Raw genomic sequence first — 22,059 nt, 5'->3', positions numbered from 1 at the left:
GGCCTGGGATGTTTTCTATTCTTTCCATGAACGATTCCACTTTACATTGTTTGGTTTATTGTTGTGCGTCTTTACTTTTCTGGCTGAAGATTGCTGTTGACATCAAGTCTGCAAAGCGAGAGCTGAAGAAAGCGAGGACCGTCCTCCAGATGGACGAGCTCAAATGCCGCAAGCGCGTTTTGAGAAGGCTGGGCTTCGCCACCTCCTCGGACGTCATAGAGATGAAAGGGCGAGTAGCATGTGAGATAAGCAGGTACAGTTTGGGAAAGCTCACCTTAAATATAAACATTGCAAAGTATCTTTCATTTTAAATACACCTTGGACCATGAAACTGAGGGATTAGAAGAGACTGCTGGACCTCAGTAATTAACATGAGCCCCAGCCTTTGCCTTCTCCTTCCATTCCTCTCCTCAGCCACTGTGCAGCCCCCACATCACATGAGCCCCAGCCTTTGCCTTCTCCTTCCATTCCTCTCCTCAGCCACTGTGCAGCCCCCACCTCACATGAGCCCCAGCCTTTGCCTTCTCCTTCCATTCCTCTCCTCAGCCACTGTGCAGCCCCCACATCACATGAGCCCCAGCCTTTGCCTTCTCCTTCCATTCCTCTCCTCAGCCGCTGTGCAGCCCCCACCTCACATGAGCCCCAGCCTTTGCCTTCTCCTTCCATTCCTCTCCTCAGCCACTGTGCAGCCCCCACCTCACATGAGCCCCAGCCTTTGCCTTCTCCTTCCATTCCTCTCCTCAGCCGCTGTGCAGCCCCCACATCACATGAGCCCCAGCCTTTGCCTTCTCCTTCCATTCCTCTCCTCAGCCGCTGTGCAGCCCCCACATCACATGAGCCCCAGCCTTTGCCTTCTCCTTCCATTCCTCTCCTCAGCCACTGTGCAGCCCCCACATCACATGAGCCCCAGCCTTTGCCTTCTCCTTCCATTCCTCTCCTCAGCCACTGTGCAGCCCCCACATCACATGAGCCCCAGCCTTTGCCTTCTCCTTCCATTCCTCTCCTCAGCCGCTGTGCAGCCCCCACATCACATGAGCCCCAGCCTTTGCCTTCTCCTTCCATTCCTCTCCTCAGCCGCTGTGCAGCTCTCACATCACACACTTGTGCATTGATGAATGATTATCTGACTATGTAAGTAATTATTTACACTTTTTAAACTTGTGAGCATGTTCAGACCTTGCCACTCAATCTAGTAACCATTGCTCACGTGCAGGTGGCGGGGGGGGGGGGAGCAAAGTTTTAGTGATTTATTTTACTTATTTATTTTTGGCTAACTGCTACACAAAGAAAATACAATTTAAAAAGATATGAATGTCTTACATTATGACATGTGAAATTGATTTTCCTTTTTGTGACATAGTGCTGATGAGCTCCTTCTCACTGAGATGATGTTTAATGGCCTTTTCAATGACCTTTCTGCAGAACAAGCAACGGCATTATTAAGCTGCTTTGTGTTTCAAGAGAATGTGAGTTAATACATTTGGTGTGCTTTATTTATTCACACATAATGTAATTTTGATTAGCTAGTGTAATGGGTATTTCTCCATTATGGACTGGTTTTTTTGTTGTTGTTTTTTGGTTGGGTTTGTTTGTTTGCTTGTTTTTGTTTTTCGAGGTAGGGTCTTGTTCTAGCCTAGGCTGACCTGGATTTCACTATGGAGTCTCAGCGTGGCCTCAAACTCATGGTGATCCTCCTACCTCTGCCTCCCAAGTGCTGGGATTAAAGGCATGTGCCACCACGCCCTGCTGGACTGGTTTTATGTCTTATTGGTACTGTTAATTAGAAAGCAAGGCAATATTACAAGTATAATAGAGAATTGGAAAACACATATTATCAAAAAGGAGATTAAAGTAAGATTTGTTAGCAGTCATTATTAATCAGATTCCAAGTTTTTAACTTATAACCCAGTTTATTATGTGAAGATCTGGTCTAATTAGATAGTCCTAGAAGAAAACGATTTAAGTAAGGTAGGCATGGTAGGTCGCATCTCCAATCCCAGCATCTTGTAGGCAAAGTAAGAGGTTCGCTGTAACTTCCGGTCCAACCATGGCTACGTAGTAAAACCCTGTGAGTAATCAGGAATAACAACACTGATTGCTCCTGTTTGATTTTTTTTTTTTCTTTTTTTCCTGGTGATCCTAGGTTTTTCTGGTTTGCTGTGTTAATTAATTGGCTTATTGCTATGGCAGAATATCTGCCCAGAAGCAACTTAAGTGAAGGTTTGTTTCAGCTTGAGGGCACACAGCCAGCCCATCATAGCAGGGAAGAGCCGGTGGCAGAGAGCAGGAGAGCAGGGAAGACTCGCCCCGCCCAGCAGCCTGCGTGCTTGTGGGATGCTGCGCTGCTCCGCTTGAACCAGGCCCTCCGCTCTTGAAGGAGGTTCTGCACTGTGCGCTTATAGGAGTGTATTTTGTCCCTTTTGCATTTTATCATTTGTTCTCAGGGAATACTCTTCTTAGTAAATGTAATTTCTCTAGTTTTCTATAAAATGTTCTTTTGTGTAAAAAAAAAAAAAAAAAAACTAACTGAAAATAAGATTAACAACATGGGGCATGGCGGTATACTCTTGTAACCCCAACATTTAAGGCATTTGAAAAATTGATTATGCATGTAAGTGTGTGTGTGCATGCATGTGTTGTGTTGTATAGATGCACAGGAATGGTTGGATGAGTGGGGATGTGGAGGCCAGGGAACTTCGGTGTTGTACTCAGAAACACTGTTCAGTTTGTCTCTCACTGGACTGTGGCTCACCTAGCTAGTCCCCCAGGGCTTGGATGACAGGTGCATGCCAGCCCTCATGGCCTTTATTTTTTTATTTGACAGAGAAAGAGGGGGGAGAGAGTGAGAGAATGGGTGTGCCAGGACCTCCAGCCACTGCAAAGGAAATCCATATGCATGCACCCCCTTGTGCATCTGGCATGGGTCCTGGGCACTTGAACCTAGGTCCTTTGGCTTTGCAGGCAAATGCCTTAACTGCTAAGTCATCCCTCCAGCGCCCCCCCCTTTTTTAAATTTCTTTGAGAGAGAGAGAGAATGGGTGCACCAGGACCCCAGCCCCTGCAAAGGAACTCCAGATGCGTGTGCCCCCTTGTGCATCGGGCTAACGTGGGTTCTGGGAAACTGAGCCTCGAATTGGAGTCCTTACGCTTCACAGGCAAGTGCTCAACTGCTAAGCCCTCTCTCCAGCCCCTCGTGGCCTTTTTCTCTTTTTTAAATTTTTTTAGTTTATTTTTATTTATTTATTTGAGAGCAACAGACAAAAAGAGGCAGAGAGAGAGAGAGAATGCGCATGCCAGGGCCTCCAGCCAGTGAACTCATTCACCCCCTTGTGCATCTGGCTAACGTGGGTCCTGGGGAATCCAGCCTCATACTGGGATCCTTAGGCTTCACAGGCAAGCGCTTAACAGCTAAGCCATCTCTCCAGGCCCCCTCTTGTGGCCAATTTTTTTTTTCTTGTTTGTTTTTCGAGGTAGGCTTTCACTCTAGCCCAGGTTGACCTGGAATTCACTATGGAGTTTCAGGGTGGCCTGGAACTCATGGCGATCCTCCTACCTCTGCCTCCCGAGTGCTGGGATTAAAGCTGTGCACCACTAGACCTGGCCCTTGTGGCCTTTTAACCTGGGCACCAGGATTTCAGCTTAGGTCCTCGTGCGTGCATGCCAATTACTTTGTCAACTGAACCATCTTTATAGCCCCAGTGGTCTTTATTCTTAATGTTCCTCAGCCTGCATTTCAGATTGTACAGATTGCAAGCTTACTAGATGCTAACATGGTTTTCATAATTAAATTCTGACTAAGTCAGTTATGTCAACAAAAATTCACTTCTGTGTGGTTGTAGTATTTGCTTGCTTCCTCAGCTCCAAACACTGGCTGCTTGGCGCAAATTGCAACGTCAGTAGTGTAGCATCTCCCTTGATGTGTAGGAGCTGAGGATGTAAGGTGTTGTGCTCTTGGTCATGTGAATAAGTACATTAGAAACTCAAAATGCTCATATCCAAAATCTTATTGAGTGACATTAATAGAAATTATAATAGCACTGCTACATTTTAACAAGCAAGTAGCTCACCTGTATTTTGGGTTTTTGTGTCTTTTATTTTCCTCTTCTGGATCTAGTCTAGTGAGATGCCCAAATTAACAGAGCAGTTGGCGGGACCACTTCGTCAAATGCAGGTAAGCTGGTGCTGATGAAGATCCCTTGTCCCCAGCCCCGGGGTCAGTCACAGCACTGTATCAGCCTGCGGGCAGCCAGAGCTGGGGTTAACCCCACTGGGTGTTAGTCCTGTTACTTAATGGTATTACAGCCTTTCCTGGTTGCTCAGTTAAGTAATTAAACATGCTCCCTCATTGTTGTGATGAATAATTGAAATCTGTAAGTGCTATTTTAAACTGAGTAATATGGATAAGCTAAGCTACACTGACAATTCATTGTGTATATCATTAATCTTTTACACATTCTCCTATTCTAGTTTAAACAAAACTTTTTCATCTATTTTATCTATCTGTATTATTTAAGTTACTTATGTGTAGGGCATCAGAACCACAGTCTCATGCAGATAGATAATAGTCTTTATTTGCTTAGGGTGATCAGGGATAGATTAACTGAGGGTTAGGAACAAAACGAATTCTTCAAAAGGACCTTGCAGTGGAACATTTCACATCTTTTAATGCTACTAAAAAATAAAAGAGAATGCCAAGATTTTTATTATTTTATTTCTTTTTGTTTGTTTTTCAAGGTACGATCTTTTTATTTTATCTTATTATTATTTGTTTGTTTTTTAGTTTTGTAGGGTTAAGGTATCACTTTAGCCCAGGCTGACCTGGAATTCACTACCTAGTCTCAGGGTGGCCTTGAACTCATGGTGATCCTCCTACCTCTGCCTTCCAAGTGCTAGGATCAAAGGTTTGCACCACCACGCCCAGCTCTATTTTTGTTATTTTGCTGTATGATTTGTACTCTTCTGTGTCAAATGTATTTTATTTTATTTTTTTATTTTTTAATTTTTATTCACATTTTCCATGATTATAAAAAATATCCCATGGTAATTCCCTCCCTTCTATTTTAATTATTATTGTTTTATTGACATACCACTTTAAGGATTTGCTTAAGTCTTTAACTCCAACTCTCAGAAGGAGCGTAGTTTCAAGCCGGAATTCTGAGTGACTGCTAAGTCTAAAATGTTCTTGGGAAACCGGCCAAGACCGAGGGCCTGGCCAGTCGAACATACTCAAGTTACAATGAAAGGACGCAGCACACTGCCTTTCATTTTTGTCCTTGCTGTGCTTTACTAGTTCCTTGTGCCTTAAAATGTAATATGTTGAATAATTTTGATGAAAGTTCATAACTTTGTAGAATTGTAGATTTTAAACATACTGTGAATACAGGCTTGGAAACCTGAAGAGAAATGTGGTATTGGGGCTCATGAGTAAGAACTTGAACTGTATCTTTCATCATTTAAAGGAATGTGCTAAAAGAATTGCAAAAGTCTCAGCAGAAGCAAAACTGGAAATTGATGAAGAAACTTACCTGAGCTCATTCAAACCTCACTTAATGGATGTAGTGTATACTTGGGCAACTGGAGCTACGTTTGCCCACATCTGTAAGATGACAGATGTTTTTGAAGGTATGTGTATATTTTACATACATAAATATTTTTTTCTCTCATAAGAAATGTACTTAATCAAAAAAATTCTTACTGGTTAAGGCATTTGCCTGCAAAGTCAAAGGACCCAGCTTCACTTCCCCAGGACCCAGACGCACAAAGTAGCACACGCGTCTGCAGTTCGTCTGCAGTGGCTGGAGGCCCCAGTGTGCCCATTCTCCCCTCCCTCGCCTCTCAAATCTCTCTTCAGTAAATAATAATCACAAAAGAGCTATACTGAGGCTAATGGTAGTGTACTACTGGCCTATCTTGTCAGGCTTCTGGGTTTGATTACCTGCTCTTAGGAGAGAGTGAAGGAGGACTTAGGTCATTTTAAATAAGCAAAAATACAATATTTCAGCCGGGCATGGTAGCTCCCATCTTTAATCCCAGCACTTGGGAGGTAGAGGTAGGAGGGTCACCATGAGTTCACCCTGAGACTACACAGTGAGTTCCAGGTCAGCCTGGGCTAGAGTGAGACCCTACCTCCCCCAAAAATTAAGACTTTCAAATAAAACAAGACTCTTAAAGCCAGGAGTGGTGGCACACACATCTTTAATTCCAGCACTCAGGAAGCATAGGTAGGAGGATTACTATGAGTTTGAAGCGGGCCTTGGACTACAGAGTGAGTTCCAGTTCAGCCTCAGTTAGAGTGAGACCGTACCTCAAAAGAACAAAAAAGAAGTGGGGGGGGGGGCTCTTTTGCCTATGTAGGTCAAATTCCTGTAAAAACCTTTATAAAATATTGAATTGCATGCATTCTGCTTGTACTATTTTTTTCTCAATTTTTATTAACATCTTCCATGATTATAAAAAATATCCCATGGTAATACCCTCCCTCCCCCCACTTTCCCCTTTGAAACTCCATTCTCCATCATATCCCCTCCCCATCTCAATCAGTCTCTCTTTTATTTTGATGTCATGATTTTTTCTTCCTCTTATGATGGTCTTATGTAGGTAGTGTCAGGCACTGTGAGGTCATGGATATCCAGGCCATTTTATGTCTGGAGGGAGCACGTTGTAAGGAGTCCTACCCTTCCTTTGGCTCTTACATTCTTTCCTCCACGTCTTCTGCAATGGACCCTGAGCCTTGGAAGGTGTGATTGAGATGTTACTCAGTACTCCAGTCACTTGTTTCCAGCACTGAGATACCTTCTGAGTCGTCCCAAGGTCATTGCCATCTGAAAAGAGAGAGAGAATGGGCATGCCAGGGCCTCTAGCTGCTGCAAACTCCAGACTCAGTGCCACCTTGTGCATTTGGCTTTATGTGGCTCCTGGGGAATCAAACATGGGTCCTTCAGCTTTGCAGGCAAGGGCCTTAACCACTAAGTCATCTCTTCAGTCCATTTTGTTCCTTCTAAAGTACTTAGTTAACTAACTGTTCTGTGCCAGTCACTACAATCATAAATGAACAGAAGATTGTAGTAAATCTTATTTGTGTGCATATTTTTGCTTTGTTCTGTTGGTGAGAACAATGATTTATTTACTGTAAGATTTCACTAAAAATAGCACAACTAAAAGTGGTTTATCATTGTTTAGTAGTAAAAACAATAAGCAAAATATTGGAAGGCGTCCATATTTAAAAACACTATATTCATCTGGGGAGAGGTGGGCCTATCTAGGTTGACTTTGTGGTGTGTGGGAGGCAGGACTGGGGATGGTGTGCGTGGCCTTGCTCGCGCACGCTTGCATTCTGCCACTGTCGTACACCCCACCCCTGCAGACATTCAATGGGATTTTTCTTCTGTTTGGTTTTTGAGGTAGGGTCTCACTCTAGCCCAGGCTGACCTGGAATTCACTATGTAGTCCCAGGCTGGCCTCAAACTCACGACCATCCTCCTACCTCTGCCTCCCAAGTGCTGGGATTAAAGGCATGTGCCACCACTACCAATTTTTTTTAGTTGTTTATATAGAACTTTCTTTAAAATGAAAATAGCGGGCCTGGAGAGAAGGCTTAGCGGTTAAGCACTTGCCTGTGAAGCCTAAGGACCCTGGTTCGAGGCTCGATTCCCCAGTACCCACATAAGCCAGATGCACACGCATCTGGAATTCGCGTACAGTGGCTGGAGGCCCTGGTGCACCCATTCTCTCCCTCTCTCTCTCTCTCTCTCTCACTTTCAAATAAATAAATAATTTTTTAAAAAATAAAAATAGGGGGCTGGAGCAATGGCTTAGCGGTTAAGCGCTTGCCTATGAAGCCTAAGGACCCCAGTTCGAGGCTCGGCTCCCCAGGTCCCACGTTAGCCAGATGCACAAGGGGGCGCACGCGTCTGGAGTTCGTTTGCAGAGGCTGGAAGCCCTGGCGCGCCCATTCTCTCTCTCCCTCTCTATCTGTCTTTCTCTCTATGTCTGTCATTCTCAAATAAATAAATAAAAAATTTAAAAAATAAAAATAAATAAATAAATAAAAATAGGGCTGGATAGAAGGGGTTCAAGACAGGTGCCCTTAACCGCTAAGCTAAGGACCCAGGTTTGATTTCCTAGAACCCATGTAAGCCAGATGCACATGGTAGTGAGTGCCTCTGGAATTTATTTGCAGTAGCTGGAAGCCCTGACACACTCTTGTTCTTTCTCTCACTCTAATATAATCAATAAAAATAAAATGCGTTCATGGAGATTATTATGAGAATATTTAAAATACTATGGATTATAGGTCTAATTTGAGGGGGGAAAAAAAGTCCATTTTCACATACCCAGTATTGTGTGTCTTTACTGACACTGATTTGGTGGCTTCCTGGTGAGGCACCAATGGGCCTTTCCCCAGAGCTGCATGGCTCACAGACCAAAGTGGTGATTTCACTGGAGCAAACAGAGCTGATTGGAGTTACTGCTGGAGCATGTGCAGCCCCACGGCAGCTTCTCTGCCCCAAAGCCACCTCAGTGTGAGCTAGGCCTGGTCGTGGGCTCCTCAGCATCTCTTACTGCTTCTCTCACCTCCCCCAGCAGGGAGTGCTTCAGCTGAGAAGAAACTGCTGTGTGATCACGGTTGATGTTGTGAGTCACTTGCTTTTATGGTGCACAAGCTGAAGAGACATGACAGCTCAGAATAGGCAGCTGATTGGTGGGTGCCATGGCTTTTATGGAGAGAACTGGGTGTGGCTTCTGGATGAAAACGGCTTCTTGGGATGTGGTAGAATGAGGTAGTGACACTAAGAACCTACAATCATGCAGGCAAATTTTATGACAAATGAGTCATATTTCAGTGTTTCAGAATGGCCATGCAAGCCAGAGAATACAGAAGGGTAGGTACACCAACTTGTATACTCAGCATGGATGAGATGGTGCATTTTTTGTTGCATGTTTTACCCATTTGAAAAAAATGGAAAAACAATGACTAGAAAGAATTGGATTCCTTTGAGGACCAGAAAGAAAGATCTGTAACATACCAGTAGGTAGCATCACTTCAGAGCCTGTGCCTGGGGTGCAGTTTGAGGCTTTCATTTTTTAAAAAATTCATTTATTCGGGCTGGAGAGATGGCTTAGCGGTTAAGCACTTGCCTGTGAAGCCTAAGGACCCCGGTTCGAGGCTCGGTTCCCCAGGTCCCACGTTAGCCAGATGCACAAGGGGGCGCACGCGTCTGGAGTTCGTTTGCAGTGGCTGGAAGCCCTGGTGCGCCCATTCTCTCTCTCCCTCTATCTGTCTTTCTGTGTCTGTCGCTCTCAAATTTAAAAAAAAAAAAAAAAAAATTAAAAAAAAATTCATTTATTCATTCATTTAGGTTTCTTCAAGTAGGGTCTTTCTCTAGCCCAGGAAGACCTGGAATTCACTATGTAATTTCAAGGTGTTCTTGAACTCAAGATAATCCTTCTACCTACGTCTTCAAGTGCTGGGAATAAGGGTGTACGCCACCACACCTGGCTGATTTTATATAGAGGGACCAGGGCCTCAGCCACTGTAGTTGAACTCCAGAGCTTGCACCACCTAGTGGGTGTGTGTAACCTTCCACTAGCCTCACCTTTGTGTGCCTGGCTTGGGATCTGGAAAGTGAACCTGGGTCCTGAGACTTCTCAGGCAAGCACATTAACTGCTAAGCCATCTCTCCAGCCCAGAGGGTTTCATTTTGTACCTAGTCTAGTTGGTCCTAATTGAGTAGGCCAGGTGCTTTCCCATGTGGGAGTGAAGGAAGCTTGCACTACAGAGAACCTTAGCAGATAGGGAAGAAGGCATTCTCACTGATCCCCGTGGGGAACAGCCAGACCAGGGCACAGCTAGTGTTTGTGCGCACACAGTGGTGGTGTTGATGAGACTGGATCACATCTAGAGCCACTTGAGCTGCAGCCTTGTGCCCGCTGACCTCATTTTCTTACTTGTTCTTTTGTAATCGGAAGCTGGGTCAGAACTACAATTTCCACAGATTGTTTTCAAAGGGTGAGATGAGCGTGATCTGGCCTGGGTGTATATATACTCTTGCTTTAGTTCTATATTTTGCCTTAATAATTTACTCATGGTGTGGCCTCTGATAACTCACAAATTCTGAATAAAAGTGCTTATTCTTATAGGAGTGGTAGAACAGTGTCATGGTGTTCCTGGGACACGTTTGCAGTCAGTGTAGAGAAGGCGCCTCACTTTCTGATGCCTGCAGAGGAAGAGAGATTTAAAGACTGTACTTGAGTCCTGCAAAACCAGCAACTGTTCTGGTCTCTTTCTAAAATGTGCTATGTACATTTGTATTTAAGCAGCTGCCTAATTTCTTCTCGTATAGTTTTCACAAACATTATATATCTAGTTGCATATTAATTGGCTATCTATCCAACATGTTAGTTTTTCTTGATATTCCAAAACTTGTGCTTCTGAGGCAGTCCTGGGGCCCGCAGTCCCGTGTCTGAGGGCAGCATAGCAAGGGAGGCCGGCAGTTATGGAGGAAGATTTGGAAGGAAGTAAGAGTGCTTTTGTTGGTACGGGGTGTAGCCCAGGAGCTTGCATGTGTATACAGGAAAATCCTTCCCCTGAGCTATCTCCACAGCCCCTTTTGGTGTTCCATTTGAGCTGGACTCCTGCTGTTTAGTCCAGGCTGGTCTTAGCCTCCCAGCTAGTTGGGATTACAGATAAGTATCACCATACAGAATTACTGGTTTACATTTAGCAATACTGAGTTTGAGGCACTTATAATACATCTATCTTTATTGGCAACAGCATAAAATTAGAATGGCTTTGTCTTTTGTAGGTTTTATAGCCTAATTTTCAAAAACAATATACTAATTGAATCAAAAGTGGTAATAGCAATCTGGGAATAGTTGAGGCACCTGTAATAGCATCCTTCAGATAGTAGTAAGATTTACTTTTCATTCTCTTCTCCTAGGCCATTGATGGAGCATTCTCCTTCACTAACATTCTCCTTGCTGATCATCCTACAGCTAAATTCCTCAGCCAAGGGTCCAGCAAAAAAGCAAAACAGTATCGTCAACTTTTATAAGGTTCCCATCTTAAGGCACAAGATTGTTCCATGAACTCTGACCCCTGCGGTTGAAAGGGAAGCCATTGGTGAAAAGGGAAGCCAAAAGATGTTTTTCCACTTTCCTTGGGTGGGGAGCATGTCAGAAAGCCACTAGCCTATACTTTAAAGGCACTGACCACTTCTTTCTCATTGGTAACAGCAATAGCTGTGACCAGTGACACAGGCAGATAAGTGGAAGCAGTGTCTTCTATGAGAGCAGTTTTTTTTTGATAAAAGTACAAGAAACAGCAAACCCACTTATTTTCCGGGTTTTCCTGAATCTTGAAACACTTGATCAGTTAGTGTGAGTTGCCAGACTAACCGAAAGTACATAGGTAGATATCAAATAGCCACTTCCTCAATCTTGGAGGCCTGAGACAGGGAATAGTCTGTTTTGAGAGCATCTTCCTCTGCGCCCTCACACACATCCCCCTTTCTAGCCATAAGGGTAGATTAGGAAGTAGCTGGGACTTCTTACTCTGTCTCTACACCACATTTTGAGACTAACATAATACATGCAGTCTTCTTGGAAGCCCCAGTTACATCTGTTCTTATGTGTGAGAGAATTACTGAAGGTGAACGCTTGCCTCTGGAAAACAGCAGTCTAGATTGACGTTTGAATTCTGCCTCTGACCTTGGTCTGTGTTTGTGTATTTCTTCCATCCTAGTGCTAACCAGACCTGACTCTTCTTAGCTTTGGAGGTCAGATGAGATCAGGAATTTTCAGGGAACGTGTGTGCCCGTCGATTATGTATGTAGCTTCCCAGCTCTTCTCAAGGCCTAGAGTGTAGAGCTGGCTGCTTAACGGCATGGTCTGGTGACGACCAGTGTTTCCACCTCAGCTTCGTTTCTGTGGCAATGTCTCCACTCGCTCTTCTGAACTCCAGCTAAAATAAGTGATGTCTGTATGTAGAGATAGGCATTACTTACAATGGAGGGCTCCCTGGGCTCGCATCATTGAGCATCGGGCTCCAGTGCAGTGGCAGTGTTGGGGAAGGCTGTGGAACTGAGGAGGTGGGTCACTGGGCGCGCCTTGAGGAGCCCAGCCCCTCTCCCTGCTGCTTCTGCCCCGCCTCCCTATGAAACATCCTTCAAAACCCTGAGCTAGAAATCATTCTCCCCTTCCCTGACTTCTTTCTGGTCAGGCATGTGTTCAAAGCAATGTAAAGAGAACACACTACGTAAAGAAAGCACAGAGGAAACAGTTGAGGGTTAAGAAGAATAACTGTTTCCATCCTTAAAGTGACGTGTTTGAGCTTGTTCCACACTGCTGCAGGATAACGCGGGTGACGTGCGCACGCCCGCATAGGTCGCACCCAGGGTCTTTGCGCTGTGCCTGGTCAGGCCTTTGTGCACTCTGTGGACGTCACAACTCACAGGCCCAAAAGATGTCATGCTTACCAGCCGTACAGTTGTCCTCTCTTCTGTTCACAAAGAGTTTGGTCTGCCTGCCCCTAAGAGCAAATGCCAACGTATTAAGTATCAGTAAATCTGTCTGCCAGTGCTGTGGGTCAGAGGTGACAGCTACAGCTTCTCAGTAGCTCTTGGGGTGCTTAGCAGACAACCAGTTACATCTGACAGCTTACTGGCTTCATGAGAAGTAAATACCCTATGAACCTGGCTGTCTTCCCCTCCCTTCCTCCTAATAAATATCCTAGTCTTCCCGATGACACTTATTTTATGAGGTTTTCTCCTTTTCTATCAGGCAGCATAATTCGTTGTGTGAGGCGTCTAGAAGAACTACTACGACAGATGTGTCAGGCAGCAAAGGCCATCGGAAACACCGAGCTGGAGAATAAGTTTGCAGAAGGTCAGTATCCAGTTTCATGAGCCTTTTCTAATAATTCACATAAATCCTTTGGAGGACATTTTGAGGTATCTCTTAGATTTCCATGGGGGTATGTGTATACATACACTTAAAAGAATTTATTATGTACTTACTGGGTGACAAGTAGTATTTTAGTCACTAGAGATAGCAATAAACCAAAAACAAAAAAATCACCTGCCTTCTTTGGATCATATGTGAGATGGATAATAGGTTAGCAACTGAAATAGAGTATATCAGATGGTCCTTAAGTCTTCAAGAATAAAATGAGGCCGGGCGTGGTGGCGCATGCCTTTAATCCCAGCACTAGGGAGGCAGAGGTAGGAGGATCGCTTGAGTTTGAGGCCACCCTGAGTCTACATAGTGAATTCCAGGAGGTCAGCCTGGGCTAGAGTGAGAATGTACCGTGAAAAAAAAAAAAAAAAAGAGAAAACCAGGATTGTGGGACAAGATAAAGGAGCGTAGGGGTTGCACTCAGGTGTCTGACAGCAAGCAGCTAGTATAGTGTGGCTGGAGCACGGGACGGTGAGAAGTACGGCTGCCGGCGACAGGAAAAGATGCATAGCCCAGCCGTGAATGGTGTTTGCCTTGAGTTTTACAATGGATTCTTGTACTGAGTCAAGTCTGTAGAGGAGCACATGGAGTAGGGACACCTGACCAGGAGGGATGGCCTAGGTCAAGGAGGTAGGTAGGATATGGGTGGGCTGCAGGGGTAGCCAGGCGGACTTGTAAGTAATGTCATCTTTGCTTGAATCGTAGCCAAGAACTGAACTAAAGATCAAAGAATGACAGCTCCAGCTTCTAGCCAGTCCATGCTAGTGATTTCTGCTAACTACAAACGTGGCTTACATTTCCACACCGAGCTAAAGGCAGGGCTATGAAGCTTTCCTTTGTCAACTAATTTATGAAAGCTTTATCAATTTATATTGCTTTCTGATATGGGATAAAGATATGTGCTTTGATCTACTGACAGCCTCATCTTTTTCTAAATGTCTTAATAGATTTAGACACCTCCACCCCACAAGGTTATGTTCTCTAGGTTGTCTTCAGGTGACCATGAACTCCTCAGTGTTTTTAAAGTTTTTTTTAATTTATTTGAAAGAGGGAGAGAATAGGCGCACCAGGGCCTTCAGCCACTGCACACCAACCCCAGACACGTGTGCTCCCTGTGTATCTGGCTAATGTGGGTCCTGGGGAATCGAGCCTCGAACCGAGGTCCTTAGCGGTTAAGTGCTTGCCTGTGAAGACTAAGCCATCTCTCCAGCCCCTCCTCGGTATCTTTTAGACCAGCAGTCTTTTTTAGAGAGTACTGGCAAGCCAGGGTCTACCACTGCAATCCGACTCCAGATTCTTGCCTCACCTTGATGAGTCGGCCTAATGTGGCATGTGGAGAGTTGAACATGGTTCCTTTGATTTTGCAGGCAAGTGGTTTAACCGCCCAGCCCTCCTCTCTCCAGCCTGCCCGCAGCCTTGATTTCCCTTTTACTGAGATTTTAGCACAATGTTAACTGACTTAGTTAAAGTTGTTAATGTGCTCTGAACTCTTAAAAGTCTAAGCATTCTTTTTTTTTCTTTTAGGAATCACGAAAATTAAGAGGGATATTGTGTTTGCTGCCAGCCTGTATTTATAGACTGAAAATTTAAAATTATTCATCATCTGGCTGATTACAGTGGACTACAAATGCTTATAGCGTGTTCAAGGGGTTTTCTCATCTTAAAGAGCTCTACACCAACACTTTAATATGTATGATAATTAAAAACATCATCCTAAGGAAGCACAGACATATGTACATAAGCATAATATCTTTTAATAAAAAATATACAGGTGGGGTACTGTTTTAGTGGAAGACTTGAAATTTTTTATATGAACTGGGAGCTATTAGACCCTTGTTGTGGTAAATGTAACTATGTACACAAATAAAGTAAGCAGCAGCTCCATCCGGCCTGAACCCCAGGAAGCAGGACGCTGCTGGCGCCGTCGGAAAGCAGGCCAGCTCCTGCCCTTCACGGCTGGTGATTGGTCCTGTAGTGATTTCCTGCGGTCGGTGTTTCATGCAGAGTCGTGTGAGAATCCTCCTCTTTCCGCTCGGTAAAGGGTGATTTCCTCTCCTTGAAGAAATCTGACACATAGACAGCCTGTAGAGAACAAATTATATACTTAGAAATAAAGTTTCAGGAAGCAGTTTAAAGAAAGTAATACCGATGCGTTACTTTGCTTTGAGTAAATAGCTTCATTCTACAAACGAACAAAGAACTCATTTACATGAAGAATCATTTTTTCACTAAATATCAAAAATATTACTTATTTTGGGTCTGGTAGCACATGCCTTTAATCCCAGCACTCAGGAGGATCTCCATGAGTTCAAGGCCACCTTGAGACTACATGGTGAATTCCAGGTCAGCCTGGGTTAGAGCATGACCATACCTTGGGAAAAAAATGCCTATAACCATGGGCTTTAACAAAACAGGAGTAAAAGTACTAAGAATTTTGTAACTTGCACTTACCCAAGTGTTCCCTGTTTGATCTAAAATAGCTGTAATAACTTAGGGACAATTCCTGTCTCATCCCAGGTTTCTCACTGGGGATATTTTTTCCTACTTATTTATTCAAGTGTGTCTACAAGTAAGTGATGTGATGTAGGCTGCACCATGTGCACTTACCACCAGTATTGCAACCACAGCTCCTTGAACAAGTCCAGTCAGCACATCACTCCAGTGGTGTTTATAATCAGAAACTCGGGAAAGGCCCACGTAAATGGAGAGAGACACAAAACCAAATTGCAGTGTGGGCCGTAAGAGTCTTGCCCAGTCTCCCTTCATCCTTGCTTGAAGATACAGCTAGTAGAAACAAAGGGAGAAAACAGTTGAGTATCACCAAACTTCTAAAGGATTGGCCTTTACAATAATTATCAAAGTCTTTCTTATATGGAATAGAACTTTAAACAAGCATTCTTATACTCATTAGTACCTAAAAGTTACAACTTTTAAGCAAAAGTAACACTAGTGCCCCGTTGACATGTTCAGAATTCACTGCCTGCGTCCTTACTCCACCTGCTCCTGACACTGTGGGGCAGGATGGTTCCAGCAGCTCTTATGTGCGCTCTGGGGCATGCCCGACTCCCGTGGTCCAACTCTTGAGTTCCTGCTCCTGGGATACACTTAACTATAGCTTACTCTGGAGGTTTGTCCTAAGTGATCATCTGTGTTAAGTACATACAAGAATCTGCCCCAGTTAGCGGAGAACCCAGCAAAGGCTAACCCTCCACTAGCTAGGCCTGAGAATGCCCCTTGCCCTGACCCGAGTGCCATGAGTAGCTTTCAGTTTAGATACAGAAGTAACTCGTGGGTGTTTTAAGTATTTCTGCCAGCAACTAAAAAGCCTGCCTGTTCCACTTCACTTCTGGCCGTGTGGGACAGTGCAGATGTCAATATAGACTGCCCTAGGCCAGCTTGGGTCCAAGATTGTTAATAAAATATCAACCTCTGAATGTTCAAAAATCTGCCCAGTCACTATGGCCCAGACTTAAATACAATTTTCAGAAACAAGTTAGATTTCTGCTCCTTGACACTACCTGTTTTTAAAACCAACACACTAATCCATTCCCTGCTGTGAGCATGGTGTTCAGTTCTCGGCAGCTGGCAAAGCCCCAGAGGTTTTGTCTGATTTTATCAAGTGCGAGTCATTAGCTAGACCTAAGTGCTTGGTCTCCTGAACCCTTCCTCCTTCCCTTTGTTCATAAGAAAAGTTCAGTAAAAAGAGCCTTAAGAGTCACTTTATTATCTCCACTCAAATTGCAAAGTAGATTTTGGGGTTTCGTTTTTCAAGGCAGGGCCTTGCTCTGGCCCAGGCTGTCCTGGAATTCACTAGAGTCTCAGGGTGGCCTCGAACTCACAGCCATCCTCCTACCTCTGCCTCCCGATTGCTGGGATTAAAGGCATGTGCCACCACACCCATTCTTTATTATTTTTAAAATTATCATTAGAGGTGTGAGTTCCAGGGCCTCTCTGCTGCACATGAACTCTAGACATATGTGCCACTTTGTGTGTCTAGCCATATGTGTACTAGGGAACTCAACATGGGCTGACAGGCTTTTCAAGTAAGCACCTTGAACTGCTGAGCCATCTCCCAGCCAAGGTTTTAGAAGCCCTCTAACACTATCTTCCTTCCAAAGAATCCTAACTCTGGGTAGTGTACAGTCATACTTTGACCAGTTTTCCCCTCAAGTACCACATAGAACCTTCACTATAGGTCAGTAATCCAGTAAGCTTCATACTTTGTAAGTAAACAGTTTGCTTATATATCCACCTATGTAGATGTTTTCCCCATCAGTGAAACAGTGACTGTGGACCCAGAAATTATTTCACCTTGTTGGGGGGAAGGAGGGCTAGGCTCTCTTGTCCTGCTCCGCGGTGACAAGTGCCCATAACTTGGGTGTTTTCTGTAGCCAGACTGGGCTTGGTAAAACCAGGTAATTGCAATGGCCCTGTGCACCTGCTCCTGTGACGGCATCCATTTCCACTGCACCCAAGGGTAAACACCAGGGGTTCCTCAGGTTTCACACTGACGCCCCGAATCCCACTCTGACTTCTGTCTGGGCAGTGATCACACTCCTGAAGCCTGGGTCAGGTTGTAAGAAATACAGAGCTCTGAACATCCTCCACCTAGGGCTGCGGTGGACCCGCCACAGAGCATCTTAGCATACACAAGACTTAGGGTTCACCCTCAGCACCACCAAGGGAACAACATGGCTTCCTTAACCACCTAATTCCCTGCCAAAGTTGTCACCTTTTCCCTGTCACCTCCATTCCCATTCTGACAGTATTCGTGTCCTCTCAGAGGAAAGGAAAGCCCATGGTCAAGCTATCATCCTAAGGTTCCCAGATGTTCCGCAGCAGCAGGTTTCCTCCCCAGGAGAAATGACAACTAGAAGTAACACACACGTGTGCTTTCGAGACCAGGCAGCTGTTTCCGGTTTCAGTAAGTTACCTAAGTCATCCATGACGGGGCAAGTCCTTAGCACGACCTCCTTTAAAAGGAATCTTTTTCCCTAATTGCCACCGAGAAACTGAGGCTGTCCAGCACTACACAAGAGAGGTAGAGACAGGGCTCATGCTTTGATGCCAGAACTCAGAAAGGCTAAGCTCCCACATTTGCAAACTCCACTTTGACCAAGTGCTATGCTGATGGCGCGCACACGGACGGTACCTCACCACTGTGCAGAAGGCCACTGAAGAGTTACAGTTACTTGAGAGGCCAGAGCAGCTCAGTAGCATCGCCCTGCTGGGGAAACTGACCATGCGCAGACACAATTGAAGGGCTAAGCCCTACTTGATAGTGTTATCCTAGCTTTCTCTTAGGGAAGGGAGGCAGGGTCACTGACTAGGTGGCTTAAGCCAGGCCTCAACCACATAATGTGCTGGGGATCAAACCACTGGGCTACTTTCCCAGTATTTTATCTGTTTTTGGAGAGGGGCGGGTTTCAAGGTCCAGTGTCACTCTAGTAGTCCAGGCTGGCCTGCAATTCCCTATGTAGTCTCAGAGTGGTCTTGAATTCATGGTGATCCTCCTACCTCTACCTCCCAAGTGCTGCGATTAAAGGCGTGTGCCACCACGCCCCGCTCCATATTTTATTCTTGCAATAAGAAAGATGGTTCATTCCCTCACCTTTCATTTTAAAGCGAAGGGGTCAGCTTGGAACACTAGAAAGTTTTTCTATTTTTTTCAGTTATTTCTGGACTACAATGTACTTTGTTGTCCTTGCCTAGTACGTATATGTAGAGCTCTGGGTTTAATCTCCAGCACCACCACCAGCCAAAAGAAAAATCGTGGGTGTTTTGTCCTTAAAGAACAGATATATGATTTACCCTGTCAATACCTGGGGCAGGTGGGTTAGTAAAGGAGTCAGGAAGGGTGGACAGACAGGTGGCACTGTCTACACCTGGGACAGGTAGAGCTAGTAAAGGCATTTTGTGAGGGAAAAAAAAAAAAAAAAAAACACTACAATGCGGAGTGAGGGAAATTTTGTAAGAGGCAAGGATGTGCGCTTCAATAGCTGGTATCGGAGAAACTGCAGGGTGCATTCTGCGTCCTATACGGTGGCTCCTCTGAATAATGGCGGTCTGCACCGCCCACGCTCCCCGCGGCACTGAGCGCTGACGCCTGCACTGGGGCACTGAGCGCAGGCCTGGGCCACCTGCCAGGGCACAACAATAGCGGCACAAGCTAATTTCTGGGTGTCAGGAATTCTGGAGCATTTAAATGACTGTACATCCCCACCCAAACCTGGGACTGACCCATAATGCCGAGATGTTAGGAAAACAAGATGACTCAGTAAGGAATTCTGGAAGGACAATGCTGAATGTATATAACTTGGAAAGCAAGGAGCCATCTGTCTACCGAAGGCTGAAATCAAAGCTGGGACCACATCCCAAGCAAGTAAATATTTCCACTGCCTACAGTCAGTGAAATGTAGCTTGTGGTTACTTTTGTCCAGAAATGCCTGGTTTTATAACAAATTTATGTATCTTGATTTTTTTCTCATTACAATTTACATTGAAGTGGCTCACACCGATCCCATTCCTGCAGTTCTGAGGTAACTGTTCTGTGCACAAACTCCTCGCAGGCTCCCGTATCTGCGGGACGGTACCTGCATCCCCACCCAGCTCATCGGTGCCACTTGCAGTGATCCACACAGCGTGGCTCCCGGCGGGCAGGAGGCGCCTAGAAGGCTCACAGATGTTCGCAGTGGCTTCAAGACCTCCACTCACAGGGGCGGCTCGCACTCCTCACTCCCTCCTTCATGAAGATCATGTGCACGGCGTGCAGAATGCAAATCGTCAAGACTAACCAAAACATTCCGTGTCCAAAGGACACACAGGTAAGTGAATTATGAACCACAGGCCTGGCGGGTCTGGCCAAGCACTTCAGGTCTTTCAGTGTAGTCACAGACTTACGCTTTGGAGCAAGCTCTACAGGCACGGTTGCTCCTGTCAGTCCCCAGCCTTCCCTTTTTTTCCCCAGAACCTTATTAACAAGCTAAAAATTTGTTGATTCCTTTTCAGAGAATGCTGATTTTCCTCATAAGATAAGCAGGCTGGTAGAATGATATTTCCTGCCAGCTACCTGAGTACACCAAACTTCCTGTGGCACATCTACAGAGACACTTGGCTTGCTTGGCTTTAAAATGAAGCCCTGTTGCTTCCTTAGAAAATTAAACCAACATAAAATGAGAGCCTTGAACTTTACAGAAAAATCAGAGAAACCCAAACTGAACTTGTATGGGCTTGCACTTGTGGGTTTGAATTTTATGTAACAGCTGCAATTTCTACTGTTTTACTTGGGGAATGTGGTTTTTGAAAGAATAGAAGATTCTAGTATAGTTGATTTTAAATTCTGAGACCAAATTAACTCTCATTAGTCTACCCTTAACATTACCAATCGGATTCTCTTTTCTTTTTCTTCAAGGCCAAGTCTCACTATGTACTCAAGGCTGGTTTACAATGTACAATCTTCCCAAGTGCTGGGATTACGTTTGTGTGTGAGGGGGGGTGCACACTATGCCCAGCCATTAAGCATTAGATTAAATACTAATATAGTACTTAATATGAGCAGTAAGAATCTACTAACTTGCATACAACTATATAAAAATCTACCTATTGGGGCTGGAGGGATGGGTCAGCAGATAAACTTGCCTGCAAAGCCTAACAACCCAGGTTTGACTCCCCACTACCCAGGTAAAGCCAGATGCACAAAGCAGCACATGCGTGTGAACTCACTTGCAGGGTCTGGAGTTGCCCGGTGTGCCCACTCCCTCCCTTGCCCCTCTTTTCCTCTCATTCTCACTCCCCTCCTCCTCCCCCTTTCTCTGATTGCAAATAAATATTTTAAAGATCTATTTAAGACAAAAGTTATAGCTTATCTGTTAGGGCAGAGAGCTTACATGTTGGCAACGCACTATACACTAATGCATATAATTTTGTGAATGATGATATAAGTACAGAAAGAGCATAAAAATTAAAATTGACCTTTAAAATATTCCTTGAACACGTCCTACAGCCTTATCTTTTATTACTATTTTTTTTTTTTTTTGAGGTAGGGTCTCACTCTAGCCTAGGCTGACCTGGAATTCACTATGGAGTCTCAGGGTAGCCTCGAACTCAACGGTGATCCTCCTACCTCTGCCTCCCAGGTGCTGGTATTAAAGGCGTGCGCCACCATGCCTGGCTTATCTTTTATTATTAACTCTCAAAAATCATATATTCAGGGGCTGGAGAGACGGCTTAGTGGTTAAGGTACTTGCCCGCAAAGCCAAAGAGCCAGCTTTGATTCCTCAGTGCCCATAAAAAGCCAGATCCACAAAGTGGTATATGCATATAGATGTCCTAGCACGCCCATTCTCTCTATCTGCGCCTCTCATAAGTAAGTTTAAAAAGGATATATTCATCCTTGTCTGATAAGCAGACTTGGAGTGTAAACCCTTCCTGAGTCCATGCCGACCTGGGATATAGCTTATGCAGTTGGCCACACTGGTCTCTAGGCTGACCGTCATAACGGGGCCCTGGTGCTGCACAAATGACCTGCCAGACGACAGTGGTCTGGTGGAAGGCAGCCTGGATGTGCTTCCGACATGAAGGGACGATGCAGTTGCCTTCCCTTCCACTGGTCAGAGCTGTGCTCACCAGGGCACAGTGCAGAGGGAAAGGGGTGCAGATGCTGCACCCAGAGAGGGCAGGATGGGCCTTGGGCAGGGACAAGGACCTGTGAGTGCACAGAGCTGGCTATGCGCTCCAGAGAAGGCTCCCACGGAGGGTGCGTGTGAACGCACGCCTGGCAGGGACAGGCTGACTCTCTGCTGCTGCGTGTGCAGGACAGAAGACCCCTCCGCAGAGCCGCGCCCCACCCGGCACCCGCCCCAGGCACCAGACACCAAGTACTCACTGCCAAGAACAGCATGCAGTACATGGAGAAGGACGAGTGGCCCGAGTAGAAGGACAATCTAGAACGGAAACAAGAGGCGTTACTTCCTCTCCTAGAAACCGAGATGCTCCTTTTTCCTTTGGTGCTAGGGATCAAATGCAAGGGCCCATGCTTGCTTGGGAAGAGCTCCACCGTTCAGGAGATGGCTCATTTGGTAAAGTGCTTCCTCACAAGCAAGACGA

General features: G+C 45.2%; 2 protein-coding genes across 4 annotated transcripts in view; one reads left to right on the top strand and one right to left on the bottom strand.

Annotated features, from left to right (window-relative positions):
• Window positions 1-14,733, top strand: part of Mtrex (Mtr4 exosome RNA helicase) — a 65,250-nt gene extending 50,517 nt beyond the window's left edge. Inside the window, exons 22-27 of the mRNA XM_045138932.1 lie at window positions 90-253; window positions 1,361-1,466; window positions 4,115-4,171; window positions 5,460-5,622; window positions 12,781-12,885; window positions 14,479-14,733. Coding sequence (XP_044994867.1) covers window positions 90-253; window positions 1,361-1,466; window positions 4,115-4,171; window positions 5,460-5,622; window positions 12,781-12,885; window positions 14,479-14,531 — 648 coding nt within the window. The 3' untranslated portion in view covers window positions 14,532-14,733. The remainder of the gene's footprint in view (window positions 1-89; window positions 254-1,360; window positions 1,467-4,114; window positions 4,172-5,459; window positions 5,623-12,780; window positions 12,886-14,478) is intronic.
• Window positions 14,689-22,059, bottom strand: part of Plpp1 (phospholipid phosphatase 1) — a 71,426-nt gene continuing 64,055 nt past the window's right edge. For all 3 annotated transcript variants that reach the window (XM_045138933.1, XM_004664938.2, XM_045138934.1), the window contains exons 4-6: window positions 21,839-21,896; window positions 15,562-15,738; window positions 14,689-15,036 (exon numbers count right to left, since the gene is read on the bottom strand). In XM_045138933.1, coding sequence (XP_044994868.1) covers window positions 14,905-15,036; window positions 15,562-15,738; window positions 21,839-21,896 — 367 coding nt within the window. In that variant the 3' untranslated portion in view covers window positions 14,689-14,904. The remainder of the gene's footprint in view (window positions 15,037-15,561; window positions 15,739-21,838; window positions 21,897-22,059) is intronic.

Source organism: Jaculus jaculus, chromosome 20 (assembly GCF_020740685.1).
Source record: "Jaculus jaculus isolate mJacJac1 chromosome 20, mJacJac1.mat.Y.cur, whole genome shotgun sequence".
Lineage (NCBI taxonomy): Eukaryota > Metazoa > Chordata > Mammalia > Rodentia > Dipodidae > Jaculus > Jaculus jaculus.
The sequence above is the reverse complement of the archived record's forward strand: the minus strand, read 5'-3'. Positions and strand labels throughout refer to the sequence as shown.